Below are 16704 nucleotides of genomic sequence, written 5' to 3'. Positions count from 1 at the left end.
TTTTCCCCAAGTAATAATATATAAACTCCATGAGGGCAGGACCCTGCCGTCCTTGTCTCTGTCTTCCTTATAGCCCCTTGCTTAGTATTTTGCATAGACCAGGCCATAACACATTTTGCCTCTGTGTGGAAACAGCTCAGATACTTTCTCCTTTCTGTCTTGTTAGGCATGGAGCAGGGCTTGCAGGTGTCCCTGGCCATGCTTGGACAGGTGTCTCAGCCTGTATGGGTGGTACATGTTCCACTTGGACCAAGTGACACCAGGACATTCCATAGAGACTGGCTGGCCCATAAACAGATCTAATAGCTCTTGTACCTACACTCTGACCACGACTTTTTCTAGTGACTTGTATACTTTTGAACCTTAGTACTTCAGGAAAGCTGTTCTTCCTAAGTAGATTGCAAGTTCCATGAGGGCAGGAGCCAACTTAGGTCTCTGACTTCTTTTGGCTTTCATGTATTAATAGTGATGGCAGGTAATTAAGTCTTTTATAAAATTTGTCAACTGAATGACATAAATATTTGTTATTTCCTTGTTTAAGGCCTTATTTTAGGAGGCACTTATAAATACCCATGTGTTACTTGGAAGCAGTTAACCCATTGATTTACTCAGTGGCATGACAGAGGGACATGTTCCAAATAATCTGTAATTACAATTGCTGCTACTAACCCAAGCATCTTTACTTTTATTGTTTCTGTTACCTTTTCCAACAATCCGTATGAGGATATTTAATGATTCCCATTTTACAGATGGAGAAATGGGTGACTAGGAAGCTTTAATTTGTCTGTCATTCAGCTAGCAGGCTATGGAACTGGATTTGAGCATAGTTCACCCCTCAAATAGCATTTATCACATTCTCTTGCAGTCCAGTAGGAGTTCTTCTCTTTCCCCTACATATGCTTCACCTCAGAAAGGCACATGCTGTGGTGGCTCCCTGCCCTTGCCTATCATGTGTGCTTCCGGAAGTGTTGTCGGTAAAGAAGAAAGGCCTGAAGCAAAAGAACAACAAGGGACAGAGAGAGCCGTTTGGGATGGCGGAGACATGGTGCAGTTGGTAGCAGGAGTGGACAGGTCCTAGGTTACACTATGCCTCAGGGCTGGAGAGAGGAGAGCTTTTTCTCAAGCCCTGTGCCCTTCTGGGGTGAGGGGATTGTGGGAGCTGGGGGCTGGCAGGACTAGAGCACTGCCATGTGCCCCAGGCAGCCAGGCAAGTCAAAGAAACTAAATTCTGGGGCAAGCATTTTATTTGTTAATACAAGAATAGAAATTCTGCAATAAATATCATCTAATAAATAACATCTCCAAATAAATAAATATTAATACAACAAACTTAAGAGTCATGAGTGGGTGGGGATGGGGGAGCAGAGCCTGGGAGAGCCGCCCCCCACACCCCACAATGCTACTGCAATGTAAACTTTCAGGAAACCCGTGGCTGCGGTTGTGGCTTTGGCTGTGGCTACCTTCTCCAGCCTGGGCAACCACAGACACCCTGGGAAAGGTGATGGATAGGAGGCACCTTGATGCCGGCAAGAAAATTCAAGGCAAGGTCCTAATGCATGATGTGGCTTTTTTTTTTTTTGCGCCACCCTGTACCACTGACTGACTTGGTGACAGCTGGGTCTTGTCTATCCCTGTCCCTCTCTGTCAATATACGCTCTTCTGGTTTCTAGGCCATCTCCAGTGCAGGCCACCCCTTCTGTTTTTCTCCCATCTCTTCCTGTTTAGACTCATTGCCATGTCTTTTTCCTGAACTGGATGTGTAGTTATTGGGGCAAGAGAGCAACACCCGTTAAGGGAGGTGAGGGCAGCCAAAGGGCTTCACCTCAGAAAGGCACATGCTGTGGTGGCCCCCTTCCCTTGCCTTTCATATGTGCTTCTGGAAGTGCTACAGAAGGGGCTGGGCGGGCACTGGAGGTGGTGGGCAGGAAGCAGGAGGTGGTGAGAGCCATTCCACTCCCTTGAGCATTACCTCTGTGAAGACAGGGCAGTGCCTCTTCTCCAGACCCATAGGACTCTGGGAGCTGGGCAGGAGATGAGGCTGATCACACCATACCCCTGTCCAAGGCCAGGGAGGGACAAGGCTCCCACTGTCTGTCCCCTGGCTCAACAAGTATTGGCATACAGGTTTCTCCCTCCCAGAGTGGGAGCAGAACTTGAAGGGGGAAAAGAGGATATAGTAAAGGTCAGAGATCAGAAGCCATGGGCCTCCAGGTGTAGGGTGACCGCAGCTGCTGGAGGCTGCATTTTCTTCTTAAGCCGGTTGAAGTCCTTGGCGGAGCGCCATAGCCAGGTCTGCAGCTCCTTCAGCAGCCAGAAGTCATCCATCTTCTGGAGGAAGTCGCTGTGGGCAGGGCCAGGGGCCCAAGTGGGCTCAGTTCCTGGCAGAGGCTGGGGCAGTGGGTAGCCCAGAGCTGCCATGACTCCTGCAATGCTTCCCAGCAGGCCCTGGAGGCTGGTACAGAAGTGGGCCAGGCTGCGGCGCAGCTCCCCCGTGGCAGCCTGACGGTTGAGGCCACGCAAGTAACACAGGAGGTGGCTATAGGCCTCATAGTTCTGGGTCAACCGCAGTTTGTCATTGAGGCTTCGCCACACATCCAAGTTAACAGTGGCCCTGGGCAGAGTCTCTGCCCCCAGCCGCGGGGGGTTGAAGTCAGGCTCGTTGAAAGGAGGCCCCAGGTAGTTCAGCTGTGGAAAGGAGAGGGCGATGGGAAAGGAGGAGGGCAGAGCAGCCAGCATGCACTGCTGGGGAGGTACCTGCCTCCAAAGCTTCTATTTCACATGTCCCCTGACACTGGCTTTGTTTTCATACTAGGCCTCTCTGTTTGTGGGTCTCCCCTAAGTTTTTCCAACAAGGATGCCACTAGCTGGAGGTGACAGTTGAAGCAGTGAGGGTGATGAGCTTTCCTATGGAGAAGTGTAGAAAGAGAAAACCACGCAGGAGCCACTGAGGAAGGACGTGCTGACTGGCTGAGTGGGCAAGCCTTGGGCGAGTGCCCACCACAGGGCAGAGAGAAGAAGAAGAGTCACGAGGAGCCAGGAGGCCAGGCTGGAGAGGTAGAAGGTGGCCCAGGAGAGTGCACAGGCCAAGGAAGAGGAGCTCAAGAAGGCAGCAGGGCTCCACAGTGCAGCTGCAAAACAGCAAGGAGAAGGAGGCTTAGAAAATACTGTGGGGTTTGGTGAGGAGATGCCTGACAACCTGGGAGAGAACCGTTGCTGTGGCCTGGAAGCCAGATTGCAGGGGGTTAAGGAGTGAGTGGGTGGAGAGGAAGTGGAGGCAGAGGGTGTAGACCACTCCTTTGAGAAATTTGGCAAGGGAAGCCAGGAGAGAAAAGGGGTCGGGAATTAGAGGGGGAAGCAGAGTCAAGCAAAGGTTTTCTGCACAGGGAAACTGGAGAGAGCAAAGTCAGTATCACAGGCAGAGGGGCCATTGCCATTAGAGCTCCTCTTTGATGCACCGGGTCCCTCTGCCTAAGGGCCAGGGAACCGAAGGTGCTCATTAGCACCCCAAGGTGGGTCAGTGCTATGAGCAGGCCTGCGGAAGGAACTGAGGCAGGCTCCTGAGGGGGCAGGAGGAGGAGTACAGAGACAGTGTAGTATAGGGAAAAGGGCAAGGCCCTTGCCAACCCTCAGGGGAATGGCCTGGGGCCCAGGGAAGGGATGTGGGAGATGTATAACTGGGATGGAAAGAGAGAAGAGGGGCGAGGCTTGGGATAGGCAAGGGCCCAGGGGGAGGTTCACACGCTGACAAGCACAGAGACAAACTAATTTCCTCGGTGTATCCTGGGGCTGGAGCCAGCTCCCCCGCCACCCTCCTCCCTTTTCCTTCCCTGGCTCCAGAGTAGGGTCTGGGATGTGGAAGAGGAACACGGGAAGAGGGGGCTGGTTCCCCATGGTCCTTGGCTCCTCTGACCCTTCTTCCTTTTCTCCTGGGCTCCCTGAACACCTCTAGACCACCCCCAAATCCTTATGGCATAACTACCCTCCACATCCTGAACCCCCTGCCACTATTGGCCTGGGTTCTCTGCAGCCCCCTTCCCCCATGACCCCCCTAAGAGGTCTGGCTAAGATGGGAGAGACAGAGAGGCCCATGGGTCCAAAGCTGCAGGGCCCCAGGTCTGGGGGCAGAGGCGAGCTGTAACACAGGCATGGGAGGTGGGGCCCCTCCATCCCCACCCAGCCCCGCCCGTGCAAGAGACACCACAACACGGTGTAAACAGAAGAGACTTCCCCAGCCCCCAGGGGGAGGCGGGTGGCTGGGCTGGCAGCCAGTGGGGCAATGCGCCAAGGCGGGTGCGAGGCCTGCCCACATGCCTAGTCCTGGGGCCAGGGATGGGGAGTTGGGGGGGCACCTAAGAGGGAAGGGCAGGAGATGGGTGAGACAGGGAGATTGCCTGGAGCCAACGGCCCCTCCTCATCACCCCATCATTCACCACGACCCTTCCACCATCAGCTCTCTTCCCCCAACTCCTTTGCTCACTCTTTGCCCAAGGCCCAGACTCCTAAGCTGGATACTCACGTAGGTCCCAGCCAAGCTGCGGAGTTGGTGCTCCAGGTATCGGGTGAGGTCGTAAGTTTTCTGGATGGAGGGGCCAGGCCCTGGGTCCCCTGTGCGATTGAGAGCTGGCACTGCAGGGAGGTGCCAGAGCACCGTGCACAGGCAAGCTAACATCCCCCACGAGTCCCCTGTGGACAGGATGAGCAAGAAGCGTGGGATCAGGCCCAAGTGGGAAAGCAGCTGGCAGCCCCTCAGGTGTCTGTCCCCATTCTGGGCTGGGGGGTGGGAGGTAGGGCTAGACACCAGATGGGAGGCAAAGATGGAGAAGAAATGTTCCTGGCCAGAGAGAGGGAGGGAGAAGATGAGACTGTGTACGTGTGTGTGGACAAGGACTCAGCACTTGTATGTCTATTGTAAGTATTTAAGAGTATCTGTGTCAGCTGAGAGTCTTCAGTATGTGTGTCACTCTGTGGGCAATTTGTATGTGTGCAGAAGGGCAGGCCAGGCCTGGGGAGTATAGGTCAGTACTCTGGGTTCCAGGTGCACCCTAGCTCCTCCCCCAGGCTCCTGGCCCCTTGCAGCTTGATGGGAGCCGAGAGGTGGGAAATGGCACATGTCAGCGTTGGCAAGCTGAACACCTAGTCCTGTGGAAGGCTGAGAAGGCAGGAGTAGGGCTGGACAGCTGGGGCTGAAGGACACACATGGGGCTGGCTTATGGAGTCATGTGAGTGTATTCTAGGATGCAGTTCTTGGGTGTATTCTAGGATGCAGTTCTTGGGTGTGGGAAGTATAGCATAAAATGAGATTGAAGATTTAGGTCCCCCCCCCCCCGGGACTAATGGCAGTGTAGTGATCTGCAGCATTCTCATCTGGGGCAATGCAGAGGGACACAGAAGGGAGAGATATGCATTTGATGAGCTGGGCTTGTCAGCTGAAGATATTAAAGGATGAGGTCATCACAGAATGTCCAGAGACCAGGGGTCTGTGCTATTAGAAGGGCCTCAGGCAAATGGGAAATGTGCTTCTTGGCTTTTAGGTGAGGTCCAAGGTCAGGATTCAGTGCACATCTAGGATAGGGCAGGGTAGGGATATTATTGGTTTGGGCTAGGTTAGGTTTAAGGACTAAGTTACTTTTAACATTTCAAACTAGTTTAGACTTGGGATTCGGTTGATTGAGTGTGGTTGAGGTTTGAGTCCACCAGGGGGATGTGGTTACATTTGGGCAGGCAGATGGTTAGCTAGGATTAAGGTTTGTGAATTTGTTGATTTAGATGTTAGATGGGGTGATGCTTGGCATGTCATAAAGAGTTGGGCTAGTTTGGGTTTTAAGCTTGGATAGGTATGAGGTCAAGTGGCTTCTTTCCTCTAGTTTATATTTTATACTTGCAAATATTTCCATAATGGCTTTTTTGATAGAAATAAGTTGAGTAGGTTTAATAATTTGACTACACTTATAGTCAGGACAGGTTTTGGAGTTGTTTCTAGGGCTTTAGAGAAGGTTACTATCCTGAACAGTGTAAAAGGTCCTTACAGAGGGGAGGGGAGGTTTTTTTCAGTGGCTCAGCTAATCAGTATAGACTCTCCTCAGATGCCTGACTGCTTGGATTTCCTGATGGAGTATGGGAGTGGGGGTGCCACTGGCTCAGAGGCCCTGCTCTTTTGGTTGCAAGGTTCATGGTTTGAGGGTATGTATGTATGCATGTGTAGGATAGAGAGCAAGGTTGGGCACCTAACTACTCCCCTGGGAAAACAGGTTTCACTTTCCCCTCTTCCACTTGTAGCCTGTGTCATTCCTCTTCCTGAAAGCCCCTTCCTCCGGCTTCCTTTTCATTGCCTGCTCCAGCCTGACTCAGTTCTTTTCCATTCCCTGATCCACATGTCCAAAGACAATTCCAGACCCTTCTCCTCTGCATGATGCCCTGGGCTGTCCTCAGTGTGAGATCTAGCCAAGCGCCCTCCAGGATCCTATGTGTACCACGGAGGGTTAGTTTTAGAGACTGGAGACCTGCTGAAGGCAGCAGCAGCCCTTCCAGCTTTGAGGTAGCTCTCAGGATGGAATCTGTCCTCGCTCAAGGTTCCACTGAAACAGGAATCAGAGATGGGGCTAGCCTTTTCACCCTCCCCTGGTCCAGAGAATGCTGTCACCCAGAGTCCTGGGACCAGGCTTTGTCTGTCTGCCCCATGACAAGGAGGTGTGGTTGGGAATCCAGCCCTGGCCCTGTTTCCCCTTACCCTCCTGGGCCCTGTGGGACATCCCTGGGACCTGTTCCCTACACAGGGACAGCAGGGTGAGAAGCCTTTGAATAAACAAGAGCTAAGTCATCTGGGCAAAAAAAAAAAAAAACAAAAACGACTCATGAAATTAACCAGACAAGGCCGGTGTTTCCAGGAATATTTCAGTTCTGAGGTAACTGTGTCACTGCAGGCTGGGTTGGGGGGAGCAGGAGAGAGAGTACAAGGAGCCGACTGGCTGAGAGAGAAACAGAAAGAGGCAAAGGGTCTCAGGAATCACAGGGAGAGGAGGCAGGGGAGGAGAAAGGGCAGGTGGAAGGATAGGGCTCTGCCCTCTACTGTAAGTTTCCTTGCTGGACAAGATGTGCCCATGTCTCAGGCAACAAAGCTGAAAGCTGCCTAGGGCAGAGAATACCTAAGTTTAGTTAGCACTGGAGCCCAGGGCAGCTCGGGGCTCCCCTTGGTCCTGGGCAGGAGTGTGCAGTGGGCTTCCTAGAGCCCTCATCCATTCTCCCTTCTACCTTGTGGTGTGCAGGTGGACCCGTGATGGGGCCATGTCTTGGGCCCCCTCCCCCAGCCCTGGCCCCCGGCCCACCCTAGCCCCAGCTCTGCCTCTGGCTGCTGCCCACTGATTGTTTACATCCCGTCTCCTCCTTGTGTTTATAAATCCAGCTGAGCACGTGAGGAGCTAATGAGTGCAGCTCACGTTTCCTGCTGCAGCCCCCTTCCCAATCCTGGCCCCCACCAGGGCCAGCCCCTAATTCCATCCAGATCCCTGGGCCCTGGGAACCGAGGCCCCCCTCATGAACACACATACACACTGTCTTAGCCCACGTAAGCGCAGGGTTACCCCAGTACGCTGCACAGGCAGGCATACCCATGTGCATGTGTTTAGTCAGCTGCCCCTTAGTCTTTAGCCTATCCTCCAGGCTGACTACACTTAGTGAGGGTGTTGGAGCTCCACAGCACAGATGTCCAGGGTGGCTGGGTTGGAGATTCTGCACCTGGGACTGGGGACTAAGCTGTAATCCCTAAATGTTGAGGCGAGGGAGGCCCTGCAGAGTTCCAGCAATGGCTGAAGGCTGGGCTAATTATAGAAACCAGAAGGCCCCGCTTTCAGGCCAGAACAGGACCAGCGCATGGATGACATTGGAGGGGTCTTTTGAGAGAAACTTGGGATGGAGTGACCTAGTGGGTGGTGTGTACATTAATGGTGTAAGGTCCAGGCATTGAAATTCCAGGACACTGTACTACAGATACCTCCTAACCTGCTTGCTGAGGAAAAGGCCCACAGAAACCCATCTTTTTCCACTGTTTGCTCTGGATGGCCTCTCCTCTCTTTCTTTTTTTGTTTCATTTTGTTTTTCTTCACAGGGTCTTGCTATGTAGTCCAGGCTGGTTTGGTTTTTTTCTTTAATTTTTTTTTTGGGGGGGGTCTATTTGATGATTATTGTTGTTTGTTTGTTTTGGCTACTGGGAACCAAATTCAGGATCTCACGCAGGCATTTGTTTGTTTTGTTTTGTTTTTTTTTTTTCAGTACTGGGAATCAAACTCAGGACCTTGTACTTGCCAGGCAGGTGCTTGTGCCGCCGAGCTATGTCCCTGGCCCAGTTTGTTTGTTTTTTGAGACAAGGTCTCTCTATATAGTCCGGGCTGGCCTTGAACTCACTATATAGCCCAGACTAGCCTTGAACTTGTGGCAGTTCTCCTACCTTAGCCTCCAGAGTGTTGGGATTACAGGCGTGCACCATCACACCTGGCATCCTCTCTTCTTTCTTTACCTTCTGCCCTGTCCCTGGTTTCCTTTTGGCCCAAACTGCTTAGAAGTAGCAGAGTGAATGGGGATAACGTATAGGCCTGGAAGTCAGGAGACCTAGCTGTGCCATGAACCCACATGATGACTTGCATGAGAAGGCTGCACTGTGCACATTAAAGGTCCTCCCAGCTGAAACGTGGAGTCCATCTCTCCTGTCGTCTCCAGTATTCCCTTCTTGCCCTTCTCTCCCAGCCCAAATGATAAACCCATGTCCAGGGAAAGCAGCAAAGGCTGGGCCAGCTCCTGGCTTGTGAAGTAAGTCACTGGGACAGGAGCTGGGCTCTGGATAGAGGAAGAAGGTTCCTTGCTGTGCCGCAAGAGGGCCCTGGGTGTGCTCAGGGACAGGAGGCTGAAGGCAAGGGGAGCTGAGCACCCAGCTGAAGCCAGAGGCAGGGGAAAAAGTAAAGGAAACAGTCCCAGGCAAGTGTGTGGGGAAGCTGGAAAAGGGTGGTGTTATCAAGAGTGTGCAAGAGGGTGTGGGAGGGGCTGGAGAGGGGGCAGGAGCCAGGGTGCGAACAGGCAGGTGGCAGGTGGGATTGTGGGGAGGAATGTGAAGTGTCAGGACTCAGTAGCTGGTTGTGTAGAGGTTGCCGTGCACAAGTGTGAATAGGGCAGGAGAGTGGTGGGGAGGGGGAGCCATTACTCCGGTTGTGAGTTAACACCTTCCAGACTGCCCAGTGACAGTTGCTGCCATCTCTACCTGTTTCCTTCCTTGGCTCCAGGGCTGCTGGAGACTGACTTAGTTGGGGGAGCACATCTGGTCTGTTAGAAGAATATGAACCTGTGTCCCATAAAAGGGATGATGTGCTCAGAGAAGGGATGGAAGTCTGTCAGGGGCAGTGAAAGCCCTGAGATGCCCCCTAATCAAACAGAAAAGAGGTGTGTCCAGTACTCCCCAGCCCCAGCCTCTGACCGAGGCTCACATCCCTCTGCCATGCCCACTCCCGCCCCTGCCCTGGAGGACACAGGGGTCCTTTGGGACCAGGTTTCTGAGGGGAGGGCTTGGAGGAAGGAAAGTGGGGAGAGCCGAACTAGGACGCTGGCGGGACTTGAGGTTTGCTTCAAGGGACTCGGTCCAGGAGCTGTGCAGCGGTGGCCACTCGCCGGCCCTCCCTCCTCGGCCGTGACCTCTGGCTCCCGGACCCCTCCCGGCGGCAGTGGCGCCTTCCCCCTGTGTGGCCCCGGCGCCCCCGGCCCCGCCCCTCGCCCGCTCCCGCCTGGATGCTCCCTTCCCGGCGGGGGCGGGGGCGGGGTCCCGAGTGCGGGGCTCCGGGCTCGGCCCGGCTGCTGCCCTCTCCCGCGCTTCAGCTCTTTGCCCCGTCGGCCCTCCTCCGCCGGCCGCCGGCGATCGGCCGCTCCCGCTGCTGCCGGCGGACGCCACCGCTCCCCGGCCAGTGACGGACTTTTTCCTGCCGGGTCCGGCCGGGCTGCGCCCGCCCCCTCGCAACAATCACTCCCAGGCTGGCGGGCCGGGGGCTCGCTGCCACCCTCGGCCCCGACACCCGGCCCCTACCTGCCGCCGGCTCCCCGGTCGTGGGCAGCATGGAGGGCTCCGGCCGCCCTGCGCGCAGCGAGCCACTGCGAGTCCCGCGGCCCAGCCAGGCTCACTCTGCCCTCCGCCCTCCTCTCTCCTCGTCTCTCGCCCGCCCTCCTTCCCTCCCCGGCCCGCCGGGAGGGGAAGGCGGGCGGGAGGGAGAGCAGTGCGGCCCGAGGTGTCGGCCTCCCTTCGCCCCCCACCGGCCCGGCCCGGGCTCCCCCTGCCTCGCCCTCCCTCTTCCTCTCTGCGACCCTTTCCCTCGCGCCGCGCGTCTCCCCCAGCAGCCTTGCTCCCCGCCTTGGACTTGCTAGCCCGGACTTTTGCGCTGGGCTCTCTGTCCGCCGGTTCCCTGGGAGCCGTCTCGGCCGGGCTCAGGTTGCCGCCTCCCCAGGTCTGCGGCCGTCCGAGCACCCGCCGCGGTCCCGGCCACTCCTGGCCCCGCGCAGCGGACTCCAGGAATGCCGCGTCCCCGCCCGGCCCCTCTCGAGGGCGCCCAGCCGTGCCTCCCCCGGCCCGAGCCTTGCTCCTCGGCCGGGCCCCTGCGTGGGGTTCCCTGGGGTGGGGGAGAGGACTGGAACCGGATCTCTATCTCGCGGCTGCCGGGCGGGGGCCAGGGCCTCGGACGCCTGGCTCCTACCTGCTCGGAGGTCCATGGGGCTGGGGGCCGGGTTGGCCGGGTGCGGCTCCTCTCCCAGAGGCTGGCGGAGTGGGAGGGCGAGCCGTGGCTCCGGCGAAGCTTTAATAATCCCATCCGCCAGGCCCACTCGCAGGTTTTTTTCGCTCGGTTTCGGATTTTTTTTTTTTCGGTGTGGGACATTCTGCAAACTTTTTTTTTTCTGACGTGTAAAGCTGTAACCACAAATTGTAGCAGCCCTCCCCGGGGTGGGGGGAGGAGGGGGGAAGCGGGAAGGGAGGGCTTCTGGGGCTTCTCTCCCTCCCACAACACTGAGGGGGGGGTGAGGTGAGGCGAGGCTGCGACGGTACCACCCTGGGCCTCCTGGGGGAGGGGGCAGGGAGGGCATCGGTCCGTCTGCAGACTCCCCAGAGCCAGGGTCGGGAGCTAGCCTTGATGAAGAAGCCATGGGCTTCCCCCTCCGTGTCAGCTAGGGACGCCTGACCCCAGCTCCTGCCTGGTTTGGGATCCCGGGGCCCACCCTACCTCTGTTTCATCTCTAACCTTCTCTCCCCCTCCCCCTTGAGTAAAAGCAATGACACATTCTCCCAAATGCCAGCGAGCTGGCCTTGGAGCCAGTGATGGTGTTTTTCCTGCTGCCCTTTGTCTGGGCTGACCGCCCCCCCTTGCCCATTGTCCCCTGCTTGTCCCATTTCCAAAAGCTAGAGCTAAGTGAGGCGCCAGGGGCTGGGGCAGGTGACTAACCAGCTCACAATGTCCCCTGGGGGGAGAAAGAAGGCACCAGGGCCCAATGCCCAACTTCTCCCTCAAGTTCACAAGGTTCTCCATTCTTCCCGGTGACCAGGGAGAGTGCACATGGGTGGGGGATTTGTAATTCATTAATCAGCACGAGGCACCGGACCAGTTTCAACACCAGAGGCATCGCGGGTGACTCAGCGAGAATGCGCAGATTTGAGGCCGTGGACAGACGCGGCGTCCCATCCAGTCCCGTTTGTGAAATGCTTCCCCATCAAGACATTTGGCATCCTCCTTCCTTTGGGGTTTTGGGTTGTTGGTTTTTCCGGTGGTGAGGTAGGGGTGGTTTGGCTGTGGAGCGCTCTCCCTCCTTCCTCCTCTTTGGCCTGGGTTGGGACTTGCTGGGCGGAGACTTAGGGGACCCATAAGCCTAGACCCTCCCTGGAGGGTCTCCTTCCTCCCTCTCTAAAGAGCTGCCAGGGAAAGTAAGCGAGTGCAGAGGAAACAGCTGTCATCTGGGGCTTGTAGACAGCCCCATTTTGTGATTTTGCTACGGGATGGTCCTTTGGTCCCCAAGTCTTGGATACCCTAGAAGCATTCCACCAAGTAAATCATTCGGTAATAAGTTGCTTTGTTGTCGTTGTTTATCTGTTGTTTGAAAGGGGAAGAAGGTAGTGGTAGACAGATCTAGAAGATGATGCTTCTCTCTCTGGAGTGGCCTTGTCTCCTATTCCTGCCAGTGCACTCTGCCAGTCCACCACAGCCGCTCCAGCCTGTGGGTCACAGTAGACATCACGGTGATGGCCAGTGCTGGGTTCCTAGGGCAGCTCTTCCCTTTTCTGCACAGGAAAACTGAGGTGGGGGGGGTGGGGGGGTGGGGAAGAAGTTTGTTTTCAATTACCTCACTGGAGTGGGACAGACTTTGTTGTTGGGTTGTTTCTCCTTCCCCCTTTTCTTTCTTCCTTTCTCTCTCTCTCTTCCCTTCCTTTTTCTTTCTTTTCCTTCTAAAAAGAGAAAATAAGCTGGGAATGGAGAGCTGGGTCTGGGGTGGGGGTAGGGTACTTTCTTGAGCATCAGTAGCTGGCTCTGATGAAAAGTGCCTGGGAGGGGCCCTTGTGAAAAGTGCTCAGGGCCTCCCTCCTTCACCTCCCCACCCCCACCAGCCAGGACTCTGGAGTTTCAATGACATTCTTCCCATGAGCCCGACAATCTTCTGATACCCATGCCAAGGTGGAGGAGCCAGATGCCCATGGGTGACTGCCACTGAGACCACTCTGGGAGGTCCCCTAGTCGCCACCCTTTCCAAGGGAGGGAGCCAGGAAGGGAAGGGGATAGGGTAAGGGAGAAGGGGAGAAGTCTGAGCCCTGCTTGCTGTGCAGCCCTGCAGCTTGCTCCTGGTGAGAGGCTGCACAGACAATGTGGTTTGGATTTGGCTGAGCCCCTCAGCACCTTATAAAGCACCTTGCTGAGTCAGGGGGAAAGCAGCCCCAATGTGGAGAGCAGGAGGGGGCTGGGAGAGAAGGGGGAAAGGGGCTGAAGAAAGGGGGGCAAAGGGAAGAGGGGGGAGAAGGAGAAGGGACCAGGGAAGGAAAGAGGAGACACAAAGGCAAATGGGTGGGAGTGAGAACGTGGGGAGGAGGCTGGAGCTGAAGGAGCCAGAGGGAAGACCCTGGCAGGGAGGAGGAGTGGAGTGAGCGTAGAGCTGGGGTCTGCAGTACTGCCCCAGCTGGCCACAGCACATGTCCGCCTGGGAGTCTCCAAATGAGTTTGCAGGAACGGAGGCTGCAGCTCTGGCAGACCCGGGCCGGGTGAGGACAGGACAACTGGCTTTACACACATGCCCCAGGTTCCCAGTATACTTTTTTCTTAATCCAGTGACCCCACAAGCTGGGGAAGTCACATTCTCCCTCGGCTCTTGTCTAGACTTGCCTCCCTGCCCTCTCCCCTCACGCAGTGGGGGCCAAGCTTCTCCCCTCCCCTTCTCCACTCTGCCAAGGGGAAAATCAACTCCATCTCCAAGCTGCCAGTGCCCCTCTGCCATGTCTGGGCAAAGGCAGCAGGTTAGAAGCTGCTAGTTGGGATGGGGTGGGGGCTGGAGCAAAGACTGTACCTTGTTCTGCCAAATCCCCAAGGCGGGTGGGCTGCTGGAATTTGGGGGAGAAGGAGGAAGGGAGATGGAGCCAGGAGTGGCGTCTCCAGGGAACAACACAGGGACAGGTGACTGGTGGCTGGAAGGCTCAGGAAAGATCCCCCTCCCCAGTGGCTCTGAAACAGAACCTTGTCAGGGCCCTCTACCTCCAAAAATCTGGGCGTGCTAGGGGGTGGGGCAGGAGTTGGAGGAGACACCACCCCCTATCCCCAGTTAGCATCCTTAAGAAGAATGAAACATCCTGTCCATCCTGTGGAACATCATACAGGGCCTTTCTCCATCCCTACCGGGTGCTAGTCCTATAAAAGACAGGACAAGGAACACCCATGCCTTCCTTCAAGAATTTCAGGCTTGGAACACAGGCTTGGAGACATGAAATGTCTCATGCTGGAGATCAGCCACAGGTGGTAGGCTCAGTGCCTTTAGGGCCAAGGAGAATGGTGAAAGAAGAGCTTGTGGAGGAGGGGGAGCTTCGGGTGGAAATGTGGTGTGCAGAGCAGGGAGGGTCATACAGGGCAGTGCCCACACAGCTCCCTTCGCAGCAGGGAGCCAGGCTGGGAGTCAGAATACCTGGCTTCTAATTGGCCACTGTAAAACAAGCCTGTGACCTCTCTGTGGAATGGATTATGACCAGCTTTGCCCTCCTCTTCACAGGATATTGGGAGTATTCAGGTATTCAGTGGTCCAATGAAGGGGACTGCAGTTTTCCTCCTCCTCTGGCCTTCCAGACCACAGGAAGCATTCATAAGGGGGTAGCAGGGAAGCCCCTAGAGGTATGGCATGGTGGGGGGCAGAGCTGGTACCAGGTGACTGAGCTGCCCTCCAAGGAGTGGAGGTGAGTCAATGTTGGCTCAGGAGCTGGCTAATGTCCCATTCCTCCCTATGTCCCTCCCACCCCTCCTTCTTTCCTTCCCTTCCCCCATAACTCATCCCTGGGAAAGGCTCTCCAGGTAGCCCCAAACACCATGTCCTGCATTGCAATGGAACTGCCATTTGAAGAGATGCTATCCTAAGGAGGGTCTGGGTTGGTGAACTAGTGCTTAGACAATCCCGCAGAGGTGTATAGGGACATTCACTCATCACCAGACATCCCTTGAGTGCCTCCTATGGAGGTGCTGGGAACACAGAGAAGCCCTAAGGGGACATGGGTTAGAGGAGTAGAGGTTGACCTGCTCACCATGTAGGCAGGAGAGACAGGAGCTTTCAGTCTGTTCCCTAGCCTGGTGCCTTGCTGGCAATTCTCAATGACAGTTACTTCCATTTAAATACTAACAGCAGTTTAAATGGGCTGAACTCCTCCCCACAGGTGTGGTGCTGAGGCTTTTCAGATACCATTTCATTTCATCTTTACAAGAACTCTACAAGATAGTTGCTATAAGCTGGGCATGGTGACACATACCTGTAATCTCAACACTCAGGAAGCTAAGGCAGGAGGGTCACTGCATGTTTAAGGCCAGCCTGGGCTGCACAGTGAGTTCCAGGCCAGCCTGAACTATGTAGCAAGGCCCTGTCTCATAAAACAAACAGACAAAGAAAGATAGGAGCTATTTTTTTTTTTTTATTTCCACATGAGGAAACTGAGAAGTCTTTCAAGTCACACAAGCCTATAGGGAATAGAACCAGGACTGGAAGCCAGCACTCTTTGATTTCAGTGACATACCATTCCTTCAGCTGTTCCTTAGGGCCAGAAAAGCCCTCCAGTGCCTGGGAAAGAGGGCAACCTGGGCTTTTCTCCCTCTCCCCCCACCCCCACTAATGTGAACTGACTGTGTGACACTGGGCCAGGTACCTCATTTGGCCTTCCTGCATCGGCGAGAGGCCAGAGCCTGAGACTGCTGGAGAGCTCAGCTCAGACTCTGGATTCCATTAGTAGGAAGTGTGGAACCACGGAATGAGCATTCAGCTCATGAGCAGGGACTTAGATGGCCCCCCACCAACAGAAGCAGAGCAAGCAGGGTGGGGGGAGGGGGGGAGGGTCCCCTGTGCTTCCAGAGGGCTGCACTATCTAGCTGGCAAAGTGAGGCCCTCAGTCCACCTCGGAAGCCTAGGGCAGCCCCTGGGATTCTGCATCCCTAAGAGGAGCCCTCCTTTCCAGCAGCACATGCGCACACCCTGCAGTGCACATGTGCGCGCCTGTGTGTACAGGCCAGGGCGCTGAGGGCAGGAGGGGAAGGGGAGGCGGGAGAGCGGGCACTTTCCCTTTCCCTCCAGCAAGCAGGAGCTCAGAGAGCCCTGTCTCACCCTGAGCTGGCTGTGAAGTCAGCGGAAACCCCAGGGCAGAGGGCTCCTCTTACCTGAGCAACAGCCCTGCCCTGAGCTGGATGGTCCCCCACCCATCCCTGGCCCAGCTCAGACATCCCAGAGGGCACCCCCCTTCTTCCCCTCTGATGCCCGAGGGAGGATGAGAGGCGCCAGATTCTGCTGCCACTTCTCCAGTGTACACCAGGCCTCTCCCCATTAGCCAGGATGTCTGAATGATGGGTGTGTGAAGAAGGCAGGAGCAGAAGGGATACCCCCAGGTGCTTGACTCCTCCCTTGCCTACCAGGAGCCATCCTGCCATTCTCCCAGGATGTTCCATTGCCCTGGCCAACCCATGCCGCAGGCTCTGTGACTCCGTCTCCCCTGGCAGAGGAGTGGGGTTACCTCTCCCTGGGCTGAAAGATCCTTATCCTGCCCCGCTGAGTCACGGCCCGGCTCTCCCCTCCCTCCCTCCTCACTATCCTCCAGCACATTTGGGAGCATTGAAAGCTTACAGACCAGAGAAAGAGGGCTCACCCCTCCTCTAACAGCTGTAGGACCTTGGGCAAGTCACTGTACTCCTACACCTCTGAGTTCTCTATAACACAGGGATGATGGTTACACAATAGAATCTTCCTCTTCATGGTCCCTAACCAAGCATCTACACATTTCCAGCCATTGATGGTTGCAAAATATGTTAAACGATACAGGACTTTGAGAAGGGTACAAGGTACACAGGTGGTGCATGCCTGCAATCCCAGCACTCAGAAGGCTGAGGCAGGAGGATCGTTGCAAGTTTGAGACTAGCCTGGGCTACAAAGTGAGCTCAAGGCCAGCCTGAACTGCATAGCGAGACCCTGTCTCAA

At 55.6% G+C, this 16704-nt stretch overlaps 2 protein-coding genes across 8 annotated transcripts in view; one reads left to right on the top strand and one right to left on the bottom strand.

Annotated features, from left to right (window-relative positions):
- Positions 1-16704, top strand: part of Rad9a (RAD9 checkpoint clamp component A) — a 66489-nt gene that overhangs the window by 36268 nt on the left and 13517 nt on the right. The window lies entirely within an intron of this gene.
- On the bottom strand, positions 1227-12076 carry Clcf1 (cardiotrophin-like cytokine factor 1). 2 transcript variants are annotated; one of them, XM_005384338.2, is made up of 3 exons: positions 10719-12076; positions 4517-4683; positions 1227-2685 (listed from the first exon to the last, which is right to left on the bottom strand). In XM_005384338.2, exons 1-3 carry the CDS (start codon positions 11161-11163, stop codon positions 2191-2193), a joined length of 1107 nt encoding a protein of 368 aa, XP_005384395.1. In that variant the 5' UTR covers positions 11164-12076; the 3' UTR covers positions 1227-2190. The 2 variants fall into 2 exon arrangements, with proteins under 2 accessions (XP_005384395.1, XP_005384396.1); XM_005384339.2 differs by lacking the exon at positions 10719-12076 and adding an exon at positions 10058-10708.

This window comes from Chinchilla lanigera, unplaced genomic scaffold (genome assembly GCF_000276665.1).
Source record: "Chinchilla lanigera isolate Chin_1 unplaced genomic scaffold, ChiLan1.0 scaffold00021, whole genome shotgun sequence".
Classification (NCBI taxonomy): Eukaryota; Metazoa; Chordata; class Mammalia; order Rodentia; family Chinchillidae; genus Chinchilla; species Chinchilla lanigera.
This window is presented reverse-complemented; position numbering and strand designations above follow the sequence as displayed.